At 38.7% G+C, this 21,682-nt stretch overlaps 1 protein-coding gene across 2 annotated transcripts in view; it reads left to right on the plus strand.

Moving 5' to 3' along the window:
- LOC130914593 (ATP-dependent translocase ABCB1-like) overlaps nucleotides 1-21,682 on the plus strand; it is a 48,379-nt gene that overhangs the window by 1,288 nt on the left and 25,409 nt on the right. The window contains exons 1-11 of one of the 2 annotated variants that reach the window (XM_057833947.1): nucleotides 14,397-14,614; nucleotides 14,805-14,992; nucleotides 15,077-15,135; nucleotides 15,247-15,328; nucleotides 15,439-15,601; nucleotides 15,677-15,719; nucleotides 15,786-15,977; nucleotides 18,120-18,291; nucleotides 18,366-18,490; nucleotides 20,110-20,281; nucleotides 20,369-20,482. In XM_057833947.1, the coding sequence (XP_057689930.1) occupies nucleotides 15,086-15,135; nucleotides 15,247-15,328; nucleotides 15,439-15,601; nucleotides 15,677-15,719; nucleotides 15,786-15,977; nucleotides 18,120-18,291; nucleotides 18,366-18,490; nucleotides 20,110-20,281; nucleotides 20,369-20,482 (1,113 nt within the window). In that variant the 5' untranslated portion in view covers nucleotides 14,397-14,614; nucleotides 14,805-14,992; nucleotides 15,077-15,085. Of the gene's footprint in view, nucleotides 1-14,396; nucleotides 14,615-14,804; nucleotides 14,993-15,076; nucleotides 15,136-15,246; nucleotides 15,329-15,438; nucleotides 15,602-15,676; nucleotides 15,720-15,785; nucleotides 15,978-18,119; nucleotides 18,292-18,365; nucleotides 18,491-20,109; nucleotides 20,282-20,368; nucleotides 20,483-21,682 lie in introns of those variants that run through there. The other variant, XM_057833944.1, reaches the window with a different exon arrangement.

The following is a 21,682-nucleotide window of genomic DNA, read 5'->3' on the forward strand; positions in this document are numbered from 1 at the left end:
CAACGATATATATACTGTATCTCAGTTACTGAAATTTATACTCTTTGCAGATGACACAAACATGTTCTATAGTAGTGAAAACCAAAATGAACTGGTAACTACCGTAAATGAGGAATTAAGGAAATTAAAGAGGTGGATGGATATAAATAAATTATCACTTAACTTAAATAAGACAAAGGTAATGATTAGGGATGTCCCGATCCAGGATTTTGCACTTCCGATCCGATACTGATATTGTTTTGCACTTCCGATCCGATACCGATACTGGCCGATAACGATACAAACCTATCTGAGCATGGTTTAAAGTTTAAAGTTATTTAGCCTCCTTACTTAGTTGTCAGACTCATGTTGAAAAAGGTTTTAGTACTCTTGATAACAACTAGCCAGCTGAATTAGGTGAGTTTGAATAACACACAACGGTTGGTAACAAGAAACTGACCTGTTTATTCAGTGACAAACACAAAACATCATAAATAACAAACAGAAATGGCATAGTCAGTCAGTAAAACGTGCAAATAATATTGTAAACTGTCTTAAAAAAGCAAAACACACCAACAACCTCAGTGGAAAATCCCACAAATCCCCCAAGCTATTAGATGCTTTTAATGTTTCGTGCGTTAGTTACAAAAATTGTATAAATAGCCTCTCAGGTTTAAATAAACGACTATTTCAGTATCAAGTTAACATTTTAAAACAGTAAATAAAATACTCAAGTCCCCATTCTTTATCAGCAGCTTTAAAGTGCATGTGACACGAAAAAGCATGTTTATTTCATATTACACGCGGTATTTTATGCCCCTGAATGATATGGGCCGCTTGGATGTATGTGGAAGTGATCGCTATTTTTATTTAGTTTTTTGAATCCCGCGCCATGAAAGCGAGTGACTTCCGGCTTCGGTCTTGCATTGAGGAGGAGGGCGCTGTGACGTGTACGGTAGAAGACGTCCTCTTCACGCTACAGTGTACTGTTGTGTATGAGGACGAAGGATTCAGCTGATTTTGCGGATTAATATGTTTATTTTTCGCATCATGCCAGCCAAACGGTTGCAGAAAAATCATTCTGTATGAGGGAGAGGCGTATGCGCCTTTTTGGAGTTTCAAAAGGTTCCCATTCACCGTGGATATTTGCTGTGGGACCATTGGACTTACAAGGAAGTGAGTAAACATCTTGTTTTGTATTATGTCAAATACGAATACAGTGATTACAAAGTAAACACTACAAACTTCCTTTAAATAAAGGACTATTTACGTTTGATCATTGATAGGCATGTAAAAAGCTCTCCTAATGCTCATTAGCAGCAGCACGTTAGCTGCACAACAACACCAGCCACCCTCCTCCGGGGAACGAACTGTAAATTGCTGTCCGCTGGGCGGTTTGCCGATCCGCGAAAACAATCGACAACCGGGTCGTCATGTCAAATAATCCAGGCTAGTTATGTGGGATTTTCCACTTTGAAGACTTTGAAACATCACTCTGTTCGGGTTTGCATGTCGGCTAGCTGTCACGCCTTCTGGTTTGTTTACATTCTCCGAAGCCGGGGAAGGGAAATGACATATGTCCAATTTAGGTGTCATAAAATATCGTTCGGGAGGTGCGACAGTAAAGGTGAAGTTGACAGTTTTGACCATTATGGAGTAATTTTGCCATGTCCTGAATAAATACATTTTTATTATTTCATATTCCATTCAGCACAAGACTGTTATTTGTCATGACCATGCCATTTATTTAGCAATTGGGGAAAATACTTGGATAAAAAGAATATCCTGTAAAAATATTGAAGTAAAAAGACAGAAACAATGACATTTTGCCGCTCTCTTCGTCGTGTTTTCCTCGTTGTGAATAGTTCCCCCTCAACGGGCTGACTGGTCCTTCTCAAGCCATTTATATAGCTGTTGGGGAAAAATACTTGGATAAAAAGAATATCCTGTAAAAATATTGGAGTAGAGAGACTGAAACAATGACATTTTGCGGCTCTCTTCGTCGCGTTTTCCTCGTTCTGAATAATTCCCCCTCAATGGGCTGAGTAGTAAAACCGATGAGCCCAGTCTACCGCTGACGTCATCCACCTGTTGGGGACGCTAAAGCCCATTAATGGTAGGCGTGGCTAACCGGCAGATTAAAAGACTAATTTCTCGTCATCTGTGCTTTGCTAAATTGTTGTATATAGTCAAATCGTCTCAAAATATGATTCTAATTCACATAATAATGCCATTCAAGACTTTTTTTCTCGTGTCGTATGCTCTTTAAACGACATTCAATTCATTTAATTTTGCGAATCAACTTTTGAGTTGTTAAAATTGCTCCCGTTATTCCATAATTTCCTTTCTGTCTACTTTCAACATGTGAAAGTTTTAAAACTGTTTTGAAGATAGATTCAAGTCAAGATTTTGCCGATTTAGGAGTATTTTAGATAAAAAGTTAATTAGGTTCGCTTGGAAGGTTCACAACAGCCTACTAGGGAAGTCTTCTGCTTTAAGATGGCGGCTGTTTACTAATGCATCTGGTTTTCAATACTTCAGTGTTGCTAACGCAGTCGAGTCTGTGTTTTACATCTAGTTTTATATACATATGATATCTATTATCTCCAGTAAAACGACGTTGACGTAGTTTGTACCGGCTGTCATCAGCAGTCAGGTATTCTTGTGTTTTTTATCCAGCAGCATGAGTTGAGCTAAAGCCGTGAGTTGAGCATTGGCATTACCCGGGTCTATGACAAGCATTATGTTTACTTTCGGGACGCAATGCGGTCAGTTTCTCATTGCGTCCCGAAGACCGTGCTGTGTATTACTTCCGCTTTACTTGACATATTTCAATAATCGGAATTTGGATGTTTGTGAATCGTTGTCGAATCTTCCACGGCCGAATCGCTCAAGGATGTAATTCCGGCTGGGCATGTTGTACCGTGGTTCTAAGTGTTGGATGGTGCGTCTTTACTCATGAGAGATAATGGCTCGTCATCCAGAATGAATTCTTGGGCAATTACTCTTGTTATTCCCTGGGCTTTGGGACTGTTGAGTGCCACTTTGTCACGCATAGCAAAAGTTTCTGCCAGTGTTCGTTGCGTAGGACCTTTCTTTTTGTCTTCGGTTTTCTTAACATACTCCTCATATTGTTTGTGGTGGTATTTCGCTAAATGCTTGATTAGGTTGGTTGTATTAAAACTTCTTACAGCTTTACCACTACGCTTGACTCTGTTGTGGCATATGTTGCACTCTGCCTCTTCGTCTTTGTCGTCCTTTAAGGTGAAATGATCCCACACAGCTGACATTTTTACTGATAAAGTCTCTCGGTAAATTGGGAGACGGTAATGTAAATGTAGTGTGTTGAAGGTGTGCCGTAAAATGTGGACCGGATTTTAGGGAAACCGAAGCAAAAACTGGAATGGATTATGTAAATCGGTGCGCTGGAAAACCCGGACTTAAAAAAAAAAAACTGGATCGGACGTCTGGATCGGAATTTTTCCGTGTTGGCCGATCCGTTACCGATGCGCATTTTTTTGCCCAGATCGGCGTCCGATCCGATCCAAATATCGGATCGGGACATCTCTAGTAATGATATTTAGTAACCTAAAATATAACTCAGAACTACAAATAAAGATTGATGGGGTCCCGATCGGGAATGTAAATGAATTCAAATTTCCAGGAATTATTGTAGATAGTAAATTATCATGGAAACCCCACATCAGACACATCAAAACCAAGATCTCCAAAAGCCTGTCACTAATAAACAAAGTGAAATCATATCTTGATGACAGTGCACTCCGCACTTTGTACTGTTCTCTAGTGCTCCCATATTTCACGTATTGTGTTGAAGTGTGGGGAAACACTTACAAATCTACCATCAATTCATTTGTCACATTGCAGAACCGTGCGGTACGAATCATACATAGGGTCAGATTTCTCGATCACACCCACCGTTTATTTGCTCACTCAAACTATTCAAAATCAAAGATCTTGTAAACTATCATACAGCTATAATGCTATTTAAAGCAAAAAATGAATTACTGCTGCATAATTTACAAAACCTATTTAAGGTTTGTGAGAATATCCATAGTCTGCGAGGCTCTGGAGATTTTATGTTGCCCTGGAGATTTTATGTTGCCAAGATTTCGAACTACTTGCAAATTTTTTCGTGTGTCTGTATGTGGAGTGAAACTCTGGAACAATTTAGACAATCATTTCAAGCAGTGTCAAAATATCCAAAAATTTAAATCGTTGTATAAAAATATGGTCTGGTCTCAATATAATGACATTTGCTGACAATGTGTGTTGCTGTTTTTGTCAATTGGTGTAAATATTGAAATTATTGTGAATGAGCCAACATTAGTTGGTTGTCTGTTGGTTTAGTTGTTTTTGTCTGTTTTTCCTTTTTTCTTCATTTTCATTGTGTGGACAGGAGTATCCCACGAGTAAGGATGCTGGACAATGAGATCCGGGGTGGAATAAAATAAGTTTTTTCTTCTTCCCACTCCCTTTCGAGTGCAATTATTTTTGTTGAAATATATTGTATGTTTTTTTGTTTCTTTTGTGTGTGCATGCTCGAAATAAAAAAAGTTTCATCATCATCATCATCATTGTGTTCTATTATGATAAGCAGCATTTGAAACATTAATTTGGAAATGCATTTGGTTAGGCCCTAACCAAATGGGGTCAAAAAAGTGGCATGATTTCGAAGGGCCCATGCCCTGGTGGGGCCCACAAAGAAAGTTAGAACATTTGGTAATTGTTTGCAAATTTAAATATAAATCATTATAATTTTAATAGGAATAAAAGGAAAGGTTTCTTGTTTTTTTTTTGGCAAAAAGTAAACACCCAGAGAGCATATGTATTGCCAACAACCCCCCCACATATTTTCATTAAATGGTTTGGTACGCCCTTGCTTCAATCAGACCGGGAGCAGCGGTGCGCATTTACACCGGTCAATGACTCGGAGTGCGCGTTACTGCAGAAATGTTTTCAAAACAAAAATTGGTTTATCAAAAGAGGAAAGAATACAGCCAAACAGGAGAGGGGTAGAAAAGGCCAACAGGATGTGACAAAGCACTTGACAAAGGAAGGTTGGTGTCTTGTGTCAATGTAGTGCTGAAAATTAACCTGTTATCTTAGCCCACTCCAGCCCCGTCTGGAACCTCGCGATGTCGATTACAAAGCTCCGAAGCGAGGTCCCAGCTCACTCCGTAAGAAATACGAGATTTTCCTGGCCTCATTCACCTATTCAAAAACATGAATTCCAAATAATGACGGCATTTTTTGGTATCCTATGTTGAAAGTTGGTAAGGAAATTTTCTTTTTTAAAATCGGCTTGAATCCAGTTTGTCAAGAATTTATTGAATTTAGTTTGTCATCAATTTAATTTAATTTGTGACCAAGGGACCTCGCTTCGGATCTGTAGCCTATAGTGGAGATCGAGAGTTTCCAAATGGGGCTAAGCCTACTTCATAATGAAATACTGTAATTGTTTGCTAGCTAGTGTTTGCTCCACTTTTAGCTTGCATTTAATCAGTACAGGGGACAAAAACATTTGTCTCTGCCCTTGCCTGTTGTAACTGGCACAACTCCTCTTGGTGCGTCTGGCTCAGCAGCCCTGTCTCCTGACCCCCTTTATGAGCCAGCCTCATCCTTACTCCCAACTGAAGGAGGTGAGGAATTAATTTGAACACTGCCACACCACACATAAAATATCAGTGGTTAGTGGTAAGTAAAAACAAAACATTTATTCTAAGTCATTCATTATGGTATTTCCCTTGAGAATATTTCTAATTAAAATATATTTAGATCGTAACAGATGGCCTTCAGTACATTTCTTATAGATGATATCAGTCTATTCATTATTGCTCTATACGCTGTATGTTTACATAAATATGTTTCCATCTTAAATTAATGCAGAAAATGCACAAATTAGTGTGTACAGATTCACCAGAATGCAGGAAATTACGTAGTTGATACTCTAAATGTGTGTGTGTGTCCTGGCACTGGTGGTGGGGCCCAAAATCCCTGGCAGAACCCCTGGGTTAGGGTTACAAATGACCGTTTTGAATATTGTGTAAAGGTAAGGTAAAAAAAAAAAATAGTGAAAATGCTGAGGACTGCACAGGCAGGTGTGAAACAACCTGACAAATTATTTTAACATAGGCAAGAGAAGCAATGCAGAAAAGCTGAAAAACTAGTTTTCTGTTAACGACTGCGTCAGTGAAAGTTGACTACTTCTGTAGACCAGCTCCCACAAGCAAACACTATGGCTGAAAATTTGATAACTGAGCTAACTGGCGGCGTACGACATTTGCCACGTTTACATGGAGCCAAATATTCCAATTACAATCGGAATATTTGTTCAAACCGAATAAATGTGTTCCATATAAACACCTCATTCGGAATGAACAGGCCCAAACCGAATGGAATTTCATTCCGATTCACAGGGGTGGAATATTCCTTTTCCCAAACCGATTAGAAGTAAAATTATATCATGTAAACAGGGAAGCGGAATGGTGTCTGGTTGCGTTCTTTCTGCACATGCTCCGTACTGACGTGGTGACGTCACTTGGTGACGTAAGTAACGTCACTTGCAACATGGCTTCCAAGCACACACACAGCGCACCCACACAACTTTTTAAATGAACGGCGTGTCATTCTGAAGTTTTGTTTCCACTCGAAAAGGTAAAACAGCAGCTGATCTGACGATCGATCTCCATGTTTTGCAACGTGACGCTTTGTTTTGATTAATCTGCGCATGTCAGCATGTAACCGTGGCTAGTGTTAACTAGCCACGGTTACATGCTGACTTTTATTCATACCGATTCAAATCATTCCGAATGTAAATTTCAGATCAGCTGTTTACATGTCACTTCATCTATTCCGATCCAACGTTTACATGTGTCTGCCTTTATTCCGAAAGGACGTTTGACAACTGCCGTCTGACATGTTGCAAGTGACGTTACTTACGTCACCAAGTGACGTCACCACGTCAGTATGGAGCATGTGCAGAAAGAACGCAACCAGACACCATTCCGCTTCCCTGTTTACATGATATAATTTTACTTCTAATCGGTTTGGGAAAAGGAATATTCCACCCCTGTGAATCGGAATGAAATTCCATTCGGTTTGGGCCTGTTCATTCCGAATGAGGTGTTTATATGGAACACATTTATTCGGTTTGAACAAATATTCCGATTGTAATTGGAATATTTGGCTCCATGTAAACGTGGCAATTTATAAGGTGCAGGAATCTGCATAAGGAGCTTCTCTCCTCCAAGTTTCTCTCGTGTAGACTAGACATGTGCCGATTACTGGTTCCAAGGTATACCGTGGTATGAAAACGTCAAGGTTTCAAAACAGTAAAAATTTTCTGTCATACCGTTCCTAAGGTATTAGGTATTTATTATGTCCCAAAAATGCATGGAGATATCCCTCGCTTGCAGCTGTAAGGCTCAATCCTTCCCCACCGATTGTTGCTCAGTGTCAGTGAATCATCTGTGCTACACAATGGCTGGAGGAGATGAAACTCCTGAACATTTTCCTCCATTGAAGAAAACGAAATCACTGATATGGGAATACTTTGGCTACAGAAAAGTTAGACGGCTGGGGCTTAGAGGAGGCGGGCCAACCGATATGTAAAACATGTTTGCAGAGGATGGCTGCTGAGGAGGCAATACCTGCAATATGATTTCGCATTTATACAATATTAAAGGGTGTTAAACACTGTCATGAACATTTCCCACCAGCTACGAGAGTTAACTCCAGCGTGTTTAGTGTGATTAGCAGTGGTAAAATGTGTTTTTTTTTCTCTCTAGCAACTGTCTGTGTTGAGAAAGAGAGTGTCTATAATGTAAACATGATACGAGTCATACACACATGCTTTTTAATGAAAATAAATCAATTATTTTTGTTCTGATTGTGATAATGTTGAGCTGTATATACCGTTAAACCGTGATATTTTGGCTTAAAGTTATCATACCGTCAGAATATCATCCCGGCACATGCTTAGTGGAGGCCTTTGAGTTCCTGGGAATTAAACTCGCTCAGGAACTGAAGTGGGAGGCAAACATTACTTCCATCCTCAAAAGGCCCAGCAGACGATGCACAACCTGTCATAAGAGCTGTTGAGGCACCTGTATACACCACTCATTGAATCATGCACTCTGGTTTGGTGCTGCCACAAGGACAAAATCTGTCGTCAACGAGTTAAGACTGACTTGAAGATCGGTGATGCCTCTCTAATCTTGAGGCATGCTACACGAGTTGTTAATTGTAGAGTACAAGAGTAAAAATTTTGTCAATACCTCAATTTTTGTCCATCTTGGATTTTTTTACATCCATTCAAGAGTGAGATAATGATGACACTAAATGACATCTGTCATAAGCATTCGAAAATGCTCATGACCGTAGGTGGGTAGAGCAGCAAAAAGTTTACTCAAGTACAGTGCTGGCCAAAAGTATTGGCACCCCTGCAATTTTGTCAGATGCTCGCAGATGAAAAAAAAGTCTTAAATGGCATTTAATGCTCAATTTCTCCCAGAAAATGATTGCAATTAAAAATGCTTTGATAGTATTAGATTCATTTATTTTGCTTGCAATGAAAAAACACAAAAGAGAATGGAAAAAATATATATCTCTAATTTGTGTAATTAACAGCACCCGTTACTTACCTGTGGCACATAACAGGTGGTGACAATAACTAAATCACACGTGCAGCCAGTTAAAATGGATTTAAGTTGACTCAACCTCTGTCCTGTGTCATTGTGTGTACCACATTGAGCATGGAGAAAAGAAAGGCCAAAGAACTGTCTGAGGACATGAGAAGCAAAATTGTGAGGAAGCATGGGCAATCTCAAGGCTACAAGTCCATCTCCAAAGACCTGAATGTTCATGTTCTACCGTGCGCAGTGTCATCAATAAGTGTAAAGCCCATGGCACTGTGGCTAACCTCCCTAGATGTGGACGGAAAAGTAATATTGACCAGAGATTTAAACGAAAGATAGTGCGGATGGTGGAAAAAGAACCTGGACTAACATCCAAACAAGTTCAAGCTGTCCTGCAGTCCGAGGGTACAACAGTGTCAACCCATACATTCTGTCGGTGTCTGAATGAAAAGGGACTCTATGATAGGATACCCGGGAAGACCCCACTTCTGACTCAAAGAAATAAAGAAGCCAGGCTGGAGTTTGCCAAAACGTACCTGAGAAAGCCAAAACGTTTTGGAAGAATGTTCTTTGGCCAGATGGGACAAAAGTAGAACTTTTTGGGAAAAGGGATCAACATAGAATCAACAAAATTCAATTAAATTCAATTTTATTTGTATAGTCCTATATCACAACAAGGTTGTCTCAGATGGCTTTACAGAGTCAATTTGATACACAGTCAGATACAGTAGATGAATGAGATGAATTCGTCTTGGGCATCCCCTATCCTTAGACCCTCCATGGCGGCAAGGAAAAACTCCAAAAACCCAGTGGGAAAAGTTAGGAGAGATCCACTCCCAGGACGGACAGGCTATAGATGCACCAGGACTGATGATGGATATTAGCAGAGGGAGTTCCAGTTTGTAGAGAGGCAATGGGGTGAGGGAACATGAGGGGGTCCATCTTGCGAGTGGAGACGGGGGGGGCAACGAGGACGTCCATCCAGTCAGGGGTCAGGATAGTCAGGCGGTTGCGGCTGAAAAAGTAGCTCCTCCCCCAGAGGGGAGGAGGGAAAGGGGACACCGCGTGACTAGAGATAAAGAGACTAGTCAACTAGATATTAGAATTAGAAAAGAGAAATAAAATAAAGACAAGTGGTAGGTAGAGTGAAAAACAGGAGATAGGACTCAGTGGCTGTACTCCTCCAGCATTATAGCTCCTAGGGCAGCTTAGACTGAAATGTGAGTCCAGTCAGTTTTCAACTAGCCTGACCATAAGCTTTGTCAAATAGGAACGTTTTTAGTCTAATCTTAAAGGTACAGACTGTGTCGGCCTCTTTAATATTAGATGGAAACTGATTCCATAAGACAGGAGCTTGGTAACTAAAGGCTATAGCTCAGGGGTGTCCAAACTTTTTGCAAAGGGGGCCAGATTTGGTGTGGTAAAAATGTGGGGGGCCGACCTTGGCTGACGTCCTTTACGTAGAACAATATATTTAAGCAAATTTTAGCAAGCCATTCTATGTGTTACATTTGCTTTATTATCATTTTTTAATTATTAATTTCAACAATCTCACAACTAGCCTTTGTGGCATTCTCTTTCGACTCTCAGGCTCTTGTGAAATACTGCTGCTGTGAAATTAAACTAGCTTCAAGTTGCTTCAATTTCTCGGTGCGTATCTTCCCTGTAATCTTGTCGTACATGTCAGCGTGTCTTGTTCGGTAATATCGCCTCACATTGAACTCTTTAAAAACGGCGACCGTCTCTTTGCAAATGAGGCAGTCAGAGTTTATTTTAGTAAGGGTTTTTACAAGTATCAGCAAGTATCAGTATCAGTAGTTTGCGTATTTTAGTGAAAAAAATAGTCCAATTTCCACCTATCCTTGATGCGTCAGCTGTCGCAGTCAACTTTTTTTTGTTGATTGTCGTCATTTTAGAAAATTGGAATAAAGGGTCACATGGGGTAATGTTGCTTAGAGTGCTGCTGCCTTTTAGTGGGTAAATAAGGAGCAGCATTTAGTGTGTAAGCTACAGTACTTCATATGCTGGTAGCAGTACTGCTGACCAATTTATTAAGTCTGTGTGCGGGCCAGACATTATTGATTTTACGAAAGAGGCTGGGGACCGGATGAAATTTGACCACGGGCCGCATTTGGCCCCCGGGCCGGACTTTGGACATGTCTGCTAGCTCCTACTGTACTTTTGGAGACCCTGGGAACTACCAGTAGACCTGCATTCTGAGAACGAAGTGTTCTGTTGGGGCGGTATGGAACCAGAGCATCTGTGAGATAAGATGGCCCCATACCGTTGATGGTCTTAAATGTAAGAAAGAGGATTTTAAATTTAATTTAAATTTAAACTCGACTGGAAGCCAGTGAAGGGCTTGGAGCACAGGGGCGATGTGCTCTCTTCTATTAGTTCCTGTTAAAAGTCTTGTTGCTTTGTTCTGGACTAGCTGAAGACCTTTTAGGGAACTTTTAGGACAAGCTGCGAGTAAGGAGTTACAGTAATCCAATCTATATGTAACCAATGCCTGAAATCATTTTTCTGCATCGTTTTTAGAAAGAATATTTTTAATTTTGGCTATGTTGCGCAGGTGAAAAAAGGCTGTTCTGTTGGTTTTTTTAATATGAGCCTTAAATGATAGGTCTGGGTCAAATAGAGCTCCTATGTTTTTAACTGTGGTGCTGGAGGCTACACTAACATTATCCAGAGTGGTGCTGGAGGCTACACTCACATTGTCCAGAGTGACAATCTGGGCCGTTAGAGAGTCTCTCACACTTTTAGGGCCTATTATAAGGACTTCTGTCTTTTCAGGGTTAAGCAAAAAATAATTTGTGCTCATCCAGATATTTACATCTCGGACGCAGGTACTTAGTTTGTCCACTTACCTGATCTGATCAAGTTTAATTGATAAATACAATTGTGTGTCGTCGGCGTAACAATGAAACTTAATGCTATATTTTCTGATGATATTGCCTGGAGGCAGCATATACAACGTAGACAAGATGGGCCCGAGGACTGACCCATGCGGCACACCATAACTGACTCTCGAATACAGTGATGATTGCTGGTTTACATTGACAAACTGGTACCTATTAGATACATAGGATTTAAACCAGCAGAGAGCTGCTCCTCTAATGCCTATGTCCCATTCTGGTCTCTGCAATAAGATATTATGGTCGATTGTGTCAAAAGCTGCACTCAGGTCCAACAGAACCAGGATCGAGACTAATCCATCGTCAGCAACTAGTAACAAGTCATTAGTTACTTTGACTAATGCAGTTTCAGTGCTATGATGAGTTCGAAAGCCAGACTGGAAATGTTCAAATAAACTATTGTCCTGTAGGTGCTGACATAGTTGTTTACCTACCACGCTTTCAAGGACTATGGAGAGGAAGGGTAGGTTAGAGATAGGTCTGTAATTGGCTAAAATATCAGGATCTAGAGTAGGTTTTTTCAGGAGAGATTTAATAACTGCATATTTAAAGGACTGTGGCATGTGGCCAGTAACTAATGAGGTATTTATTATATTTAGGATAATATCAATAGTTAGAGGCAGAGTCTCTTTAAAAAGTTTGGTTGGGATTGGGTCTAGGAGGCACACTGATGATTTAGAGGACATAATGATTGAGGTTACATTGATTTGCTCTACAGTGGTGAGGTTATTTAATATTATAGAGGGGTTTATAGGAGATTCTGAATTTTCAGTCTGTGCTTTGTCAAGACCTAATAGTTGGAAGTAATGCATCTATTTTGTTTCTAATAGTTGAGATTTTATTGTTAAAGAATTTTAGGAAGTCATCACAGCTGAGAGTAGGTGGGATAGAGGGTTCTACTGAGCTGTGGCTGTTTGTAAGCCTGGCTACAGTGCTGAACAGAAACCTAGGATTATTCTTGTTTTCTTCTATTATAGAGGAGTAATATCTGGTTTTAGTCACACGCAAGGCCTGTTTATAAGTCACTAAACTTTTCCCCCGCAAAGAGAGAGTGCTCTGTGCTGGAATGGCGCCAAAGTCTTTCTATTTTATGTGCTGTTTGTTTAAGAGAACGTGTTTCAGCATTATACCAAGGAGAAGCTCGTCTCGGCTTGACAGACTTTAATTTGGGGGGGGGGGGGGGCAACTACATCCAGAGCAGGTTCTGGTGTGAGCATGAAACTATCAACAAACTCATCACTAACAGCAGGACCAGACATATTCCCTTCATAATCAGACGAAATGGAGGCAAATATTGGCTGAATTATCTGTTTATACTCTGAGACAGAGCAACCACATAATATCCTTTTCATCTAAGTTTTATTCACTCGTGTAGGATTATCTTGACATAGACATAGAGTTTTACAGTTTTTGGGGTTGGTTTGCTGCTTGTGGCAGTGGACTGCTTGACCGTGTGCATGACATTATGAAGTCTGAAGACTACCAACAAATTTTGCAGCGTTATGTAGCTCCCAGTGTGAGAAAGCTAGGTCTCTCTCAGAGGTCATGGGTCTTACAGCAGGAAAATGACCCAAAACACACTTCAAAAAACACTATAAAATGGTTTGAGAGAAAGTACTGAAGACTTCTAAAGTGGCCAGCAATGAGTCCAGACCTGAATCCCATAGCACACATATGGAGAGATCTGAAAATAGCAGTTTGGAGAAGGCACCCTTCAAATCTTAGAAACCTGGAGCAGCTGGCCAAACAAGAATGGTCTACAATTCCAGCAGAGCATTGTAATAAACTCACTGAGGGATACCGGAAGTGGTTTTTCATAGTTATTTGGTCTAAAGGTTGTGCTACCAAGTATTGGGCTGAGGGTGTCAATACTTTTGTCTGGACAATTTTTGGAGTTTTGTGTAAAATGATAATGATTGATATGATAATGGTAATTAATGATAATGATGATAACTTTTGTGTTTTTTCATTGCAAGCAAAGTAAATGAAGATTTTACTACCAAAGCATTTGTAATTGCAATCATTTTCTGTGAGAAATTGAGCATTATTTGACAGCATTGCAGGGGTGCCAATACTTTTGGCCAGCAATGTAAGAGTAGCGTCACTTCAAAATAATATTACTCAAGTAAAAGTAAAAGGAGTCATCCAAAAAATGTATTCAAGTATAAGTAAAAAAAAAAGTATTTAGTGAAAAGAATACTCAAGTAATTAGTAACATTGTGAGTAACTGCTTACAATGTTAGTTTTTTTCTTTTAAACAATTTTTTTTCTCAGCACAAAGTTATCTATATGAACTATGATTATTATACTGCACAATAACTTGTTACATAACCACATTAAACCAAATAAATAAATAAATAAATAAAATAAAATAAATAATTAAAAATAAAATAAAAAATTTGTTCCTAGTTTGAATAGTTGAATAGTGAATTGTTCCTTCACAGTTCCTATTATGAAATTAAAAGGATCCTATCTCCGGTTTTCTACGGTCAGTCGGTGCCAAATAAAGACTGGGAGAGAGGTTAAAATCTGTTCTTTCGAGTCATGTTGAGGGCAGCGCTCTATGTTAAATGCTTAATTTTTATCGTGCTTTAAAGATGCCACGTGATTAAACAGGCGTGATCATAGATGATCATCACAAACTACTTTCCTATATTACAGCAATAAAAATATTTGTACTGCTGGACATAGTTGAAGTACTAGATTAATAATTTAAAATTTTATGATATAGAAAAAAAAACAAGCACATGTCCTTCATAGACACCACACCTTGTTGCATCATCTTTCATTCTCGTCTTTACCTTTGTACTTTTATATTGTGTAATCATTTCTTTTTACTGCTGCTGCTGCTGCTACGGATGTCACACCAAGCCGTTAAAATAAGGATTAAAATCTTAAGATAGAACATTGATATTGAAGTTAAATTTTATATTTTTTAAGCAACCAGAGGTTTAAAAGATGAAAAAGAAAATGAAATGGCATACTTCATGCTTCATTGTATGTTACCTATTAGAACAAACATCTTGCTGGTTCCTCCAAACTTTACACTTCAACCCTCAGGTAGATGTAATTCTACTAAACCATTTTTATTAGTCATTTGCATCCTTAATTACAGGCAACTGACGATTTATAAAATATGCTGTTTTTTTTTTTTTTTTTTAATACTTGGTCGTTTTTTTGTTTGTTTTTTTTTTTCTTTGTTTTTACTGTCCAGGGACCAACTGAGCAATGTGGTTATTCTTGTCCGCAGTCATTAAAGCCACGTGAGAGGCATGGAAGAGGAAGGAAAAGGAGGCGTGGAAGGGTTGGTCATCTGTTGTCTGAGGTGTGCGCCTGTGTGTGTGGAATAGCAATCTCTGTCAAACATCAGAGCGCAGGAGAAGCGTGAGTCTGTGTGTGATCGAACATCAGAGCCCAGTGTGGAAGGACGGCAGTAAGGTATGTTTACACTTTTGTCATGGTTTATTTCCAGAACTGACCTAGTTTATGTGAAACAAGAACATTGTACTCAATCTCTGACAGGGGCCAGACATGGACGAAAAGGGCATAATGGAGAAGAACCTTAAAGATGCGTATTTAAGGTAATTTTCTACAAGTATGACTATTTGGGGGGAAAAAAAAGTTTTCTGCTGTAGGCTTTCTTTTTAAACAACTTGAGGGCAATTAGACTAAGGATTTCCTGTTTGACTTAGTGATCACAAAGATGAGGTGGGCAAAGGTAAAAAGAAGAAAGAAAAAAAAGAAAAAATACCCATGGTTGGTGCCATTGAACTGGTAAGTTCTCCATCTCTTACTTTTATGCCCCTTTTAAGACTTGAAAAATTCCCTGTCATTTTTTATATTTACCTCCTAAAACCATTCTCCCACTTTTCTTGTGTGAGCAGTTCAGGTTTGCAGATTCCAAAGATATTGCGTTGCTCTTCTTCGGGACTCTGATGTCGATGCTCCACGGGGTAGTGTTGCCTCTTATGTTAGTCGTGTTTGGGGATATGACTGACAGCTTAGTATCAAATGCCGCCACATCCTTCCTCAACAACAGTAACCCCAGTGAGCTCACAGAAACCACCATGGCTTCCTGACTGTGATGATCAACTATTACAGCACTGTGTTTTATATTTTCAGATATCACATTTCCAAATAGCACCTTGCAGGAAGAGATGACCGGGTAAGTGTAAGATGACACCTCATGAGATGGATTTGCTGCTTTTCTGATCCTCTCTTTTCTTTTCAGCTTTGCCATCTACTACTCCATCCTAGGGGCCGTCGTGCTGGTGGCTGCCTATATGCAGGTTGCTTTCTTTACATTGTCAGCTGGAAGACAGGTCAAACGCATCCGCAAGTGTTTTTTTCACAGTATCATGCGACAGGACATCGGCTGGTTTGATGTAAATGAAACAGGAGAACTCAACACTCGTCTTACAGAGTTAGTAACATGAACTCATTGACCTCTTCATTATATATTTTTACACAATAATAATGAATGCCAATATTTCTTAGCAACAGGGGTTAAATAGGATCAGCAGTAAAGTTGTAAATAACAATTTTATGACGATACGATTTTAATTTTATTGTTGAAACATTTCAGGAATTTGAATGAAAGCCACTCTGCATAATTTCAAGATAAAGATTTTGATCAATTATTTATGTTCTGATTGATTTGGATTCGATTATGCTTAACTAATTGTTACATCCTGTTGACTCAAATTGACAAATGTTTACAATAATGTTTAGGAACTGAGATAATGTCAGTTTCATTCAATGAGAAAAGTTACACTGCTGGTCAAAAGTATTGGCACCCCTGCAATTCTGTCAGATAATGTTCAGTTTCTCCCAGAAAATGATTGCAATTAAAAATGATTTGTTAGTAATATCTTCATTTTTTTTTTTTTTTTGCTTACAATGAAAAAACAAAAACAAAATCATTGTCATTTTACACAAAGCTCCAAAAATGGGCCGGACAAAAGTATTGGCACCCTCAACCTAATACTTGGTAGCACAACCTTTCGTCAAAATAAATGCGAACAACCACTTCCGGTATCCATTAATGAGTTTATTACAATGCTTTGCTGGAATTTTAGACCATTCTTCTTTGGCCAACTGCTCCAGGTCTCTGAGATTTGAAGGGTGCCTTCTCCAAACTGCCATTTTCAGATCTCTCCACAGGTGTTCTATGGGATTCAGGTCTGGACTCATTGCTGGACACTTTAAGAGTCTCCAGTGCTTCCTCTCAAACCATTTTCTAGTGCTTTTTGAAGTATGTTTTGGGTCATTGTCCTGCTGAAAGACCCATGACCTCTGAGACCCAGCTTTCTCACACTGTGCCCTGCATTATGCAGAAACATTTGTGGTAGTCTTCAGACTTCATAATGCCATGCACACAGTCAAACAGTCCAGTGCTAGAGGCAGCAAAGCAACCCCAAAGCATCAGGGAACCTCCGCCATGTTTGACTGTTGGGACCGTGTTCTTTTCTTTGAAGGCTTTGTTTTTTTCCTGTAAACTCTTAAGTTGATGCCTTTTCCCAAAAAGCTCTACTTTTGTCTTATCTCACTAGAGAACATTCTTCCACAACGTTTTTGGCTTTCTCAGGTATGTTTTGGCAAACTCCAACGTCTCTGGGTGAGAAGTGGGGTCTTCCTGGGTATCCTACCATAGAGTCCCTTTTCATTCAGACCCCGACGGACAGTACGGGTTGACACTGTTTTACCCTCGGACTGCAGGACAGCTTGAACTTGTTTGGATGTTTATCGGGGTTCTTTATCCACCATCCGCACAATCTTTTGTTGAAATGTCTCATTAATTTTTCCTTTCTGTTCACATCTAGGGAGGTTAGCCACAGTGCCATGGGCTTTACACTTATTGATGACACTGCGCACGGTAGACACAGGAACATTCAGGTCTTTGGAGATAGACTTGTAGCCTTGAGATTGCCCATGCTTCCTCACAAGTTTGCTTCTCAAGTCCTCAGACAGTTCTTTGGTCTTCTTTCTTTTCTCCATGCTTAATGTGGTACACGCAAGGACACAGGACAGAGGTTGAGTCAACTTTAATTCATTTTAACTGGCTTGAAGTGTGATTTAGTTATTGCCACCACCTGTTATATGCCACAGGTAAGTAACAGGTGCTGTTAATTACACAAATTAGAGAAGCACCACATGATTTTTTCAAAGGGTGCCAATACTTTTGTTCGGCCTATTTTTGGAGTTTTGTGTAAAATATAAATGATATATTTTTTTCCATTCTCTTTTGTGTTTTTTCATTACAAAAATAAATGAAACTAATACTACCAAAGCATTTTTAATTGCAATCATTTTCTGGGAGAAATTGAGCATTATTTGACAGAATTGCAGGGGTGCCAATACTTTTGGCCAGCAGTGTTGATGTTTTTTGGCTGAAAAACATGATGATATGGTGTTGTTGTAGAAAATTATATATTTTTTTTGTAATTTTGCTTGATCTTTAAATTTGTTTCATTAGTTTGGTAAATAACTTAGAAGTAAAATTGAAACCATATTTCCAATGCTTTTAAGATAACTAACTTTTAGACATGTTTATCTGCATGAACAGTGATGTCTATAAGATCCAAGAGGGTATTGGAGACAAGGTGGCAATGTTGATTCAATCCTGTTCCACTTTCCTCACATCTGTCGTCATTGGTTTAAGCAAAGGATGGAAGCTCACACTTGTCATCCTGGCTGTCAGTCCCTTGCTTGGTGTCATGGCAGCACTTTTCAGCAAGGTAACCTCACACACTCTCCACTCGTCACCTTGAAGCAATGCCTTTTCTTTATGAGATTATACTACTCTTACTAGGTGCTGGCATCGTTCACTTCTAGAGAACAGACTGCTTATGCTAAAGCAGGTGCTGTGGCAGAGGAGGTGCTCTCTTCTATCAGGACTGTGTTTGCCTTCAGTGGTCAACAAAGAGAGATCGAGAGGTTTGCACAATCATCCATGTTCATATATTGTCTAGAGCTGTCCCGACTAGTCGACATTGTCGACGTCATCGATGACGTAAATCCGTCGACGAGCACAACATCCCGTTGACGGTTAATGAAGGGTTAGAAAAATATATGCGTGGAAAGTTCAGAATGTCGGACGCTTGGTATGCAAGCGGGGAAATCGGCACAAAGCCAAAAAAGCGCACCAGAGAGTCCAAAACATTGACTTATTTTTAAAGAAACAAAGGAGGGTACACTGTTGTGTCCTGTCTCTTCAATGCCAAGCTTGGCTACACGTCGGCCATGAATGATAACGACAGGAGTTGTAAGTCCATCTAACTAACTAATGATATGTTTTATTGAAGTTGCTAAGCCTGTCACGATATGCAATTATTCCATTTTTCGCATGGTAAATAAAAATGAGGGCGGTCATTTTCACGGCTGCGTTTTATCGCTGCGCGCGCGTGCGTGCATACATTTGTGCGTGGTGATAGCATATGAGACTCCAGTTCTTTTCTGTCATCAACACGCTGTAGAATTAAAGTTCAGACATACAAAATAAGAAAACACATCTATATTAAACACTATATACGTTAGCATTGCTACATTGAGGTGAATGGGGAAAAAGACGACCTACTTTAGCCGGCTATAAAACAGGCAGCCTTGTCTAAAACTTGCAGTTAAAAGGTGACACTTCAAACATGAAAAATCGCTGGTTAACAGCATTTGCAAAAGGAAAAAAAATCTATTACTGACACCACATGCAATGACAAAAAGTGTTTGGTTTTTTTTGCGGAATGTAAAAGCATAAGTTTGCGGTTTAGCGAGCGTACTTCCGGTGAACGTTTCAAAATAAAAGCATGTCATGTTCGTCATATAAATAACAATTTCTGGAGTTAATTCCACATACTTCAGATTCTACACTAAGAATACCTTTAAAATGACACCTTTTATGAAAAGTCTGATTGGCAATAAATAATTATTATAATACTATTATATATAGTACTACAGTATACAATAATATTAATGCTAGGTATTTTTTTAAGAATTGTTTTGAATAATGTTGGAAAGGTGAAGTCAGTGTTCTGAATCTGTTTGCATTCCATTCTTTTGCACAAGTTAATTCTATCAGCATTTGAACTCATTGTTTGTGATTTATTATTGTTATTTATCTGTTTATTTGTACTTTAATAAAGAATTTAAGTGTTCCAAAATGTTTTTGTGAATTGATAAGTGTCAACAAAAATTTCATTGCTAAATTAGTAAAAAAAAAAAAAAAAAAAAAAAAATGTTTTTGTGAATTGATAAGCGTCAACATAAATTTCATTGCTAAATTAGTAAAAAAATAAATAAATAAAATAAAATTAAAAGATTAGTCGGCTAATCGTAAAAATAGTCAGATGATTAATCGGGAGAAAATTAGTCGTTTGGGACAGCCCTAATATTGTCATACATTTGTCGGTAAAAGCATGCAGCATATGGTTTTAACACCATTGGTTATAAGGTGAATTCAGCTTGTGCTGTTCATGGGATGAAAGAAAATGTCTTTTCATGTGGAATGTTTAGAAAGATTATTATTTTCCAGATTTGTTTTTTATCTTTGTGCTGTCTCCCAGGTACCATAAGAACCTAGAGGACGCCAAGAATGTAGGAATACGAAAGGCTATAAGCTCCAACATTGCTATGGGTGTGACCTTCTTATTGATTTACCTATCTTATGCTCTTGCCTTCTGGTATGGAAGCACGCTCATTTTGAATGGAGAGTACACCATCGGGGTTGTACTTACAGTGAGTAGCAACATGAAGAACACAGATGTCTTTCAAAGAGCCACCAAAAACAAGTTTCAATCTTACAAAGAGAGTTTGTGTCTCTAGGTTTTGTTTGCTGTGCTTATTGGAGCATTCGCCTTGGGGCAGACGTCACCAAACATTCAGTCCTTTTCCAGTGCCCGAGGAGCTGCACATAAAGTGTACAGAATTATTGACAATGTAAGGACATTCACTTCTTGATACATTTCCTTCTTTCCTTGACATTTGGAAAGACCAAATTTTTTCTTTTCTGTTGGGCTACTGTCAATTTGTATTAGTGGATATGCACTTGTGTAATGTGGCGCTCCAGGATGCAGCTTTGATACAGCCGACAACTTTGAGGAGCAAGTAAGAGGTTGGAATTTGCTCTAATTGGCACCCACTGCTTGAGTGCATATTTGTCTGCTGTACTTGTCGTCTGACTTCAACATCACCCAAATTTATATGATAAGGATTTAGTAATGTAGCATTTATATTTTATTTATTTATTTATTTTTAATGAATGAAGATATAGGAGGAAACCCTTATGGATTTCTTGAATTTTTTCATACTTTGGTTATATAAGATATACAGCATTCTTTTTCAAACCAAATCACAAAAATTAACTAGGTGTGCTTACACCAATACCACCCATCAATATGTTTTTCAAATTTTGTAGCGCATAACATGTAAACATTCACACAACAGGGCACATACAGTAAGTGTACCATTGGATCTTATAACTGGTGGACCCCTGTTAGGCAGCAATAACCTTAACCATTCATTTCTTTTAGCAGAAGATACGGCATTCGTTATTGTCCTGTTGCAACACCTATTGACTTTTCAGCTTCAACTGTTCGAAAGCTAGCCTCAAGTTATTTGATAAACCTGTTGAATACTTTGAGCTCATCACAACTTTACGCTGGTGAAAAAAAAGTGTGTGTACCAACGTTAAGCATACTTTTGTGTACTTGAAGCCACACTAATTATCAGTATACTTCAAGTGTGTTTGTTTATGGATAACAACTAATTTTATACTAAATGTATTTTAATTGTGTTTAAATTGTGAAAACGTTGAACTTGAAGTGTACTTAGTGTACTTTTATGTGCTAAAGTGGAAAAAGTTAGTATAGTATATAAGTATAAATATATTTTGTATACTTTAAGCATGTTAGTTTACAGTGGCATGAAAAAGTATCTGAACCTTTTGGAATTTGTCGTCACATTTCTGCATAAAAATCACCATCAAATGTGATCTGATCTTTGTCAAAATCACATAGATTAAAATACAGTGTCTGCTTTAACTAAAACCACCCAAATATTTATAGGTTTTCGTATTTTAATTATGATAGCATAGAAACAATGACAGAAGGGAGAAAAATAAGAAGTCAACCCTCTGCC

Source organism: Corythoichthys intestinalis, chromosome 4 (genome assembly GCF_030265065.1).
Source record: "Corythoichthys intestinalis isolate RoL2023-P3 chromosome 4, ASM3026506v1, whole genome shotgun sequence".
In the NCBI taxonomy this organism is placed as follows: Eukaryota; Metazoa; Chordata; class Actinopteri; order Syngnathiformes; family Syngnathidae; genus Corythoichthys; species Corythoichthys intestinalis.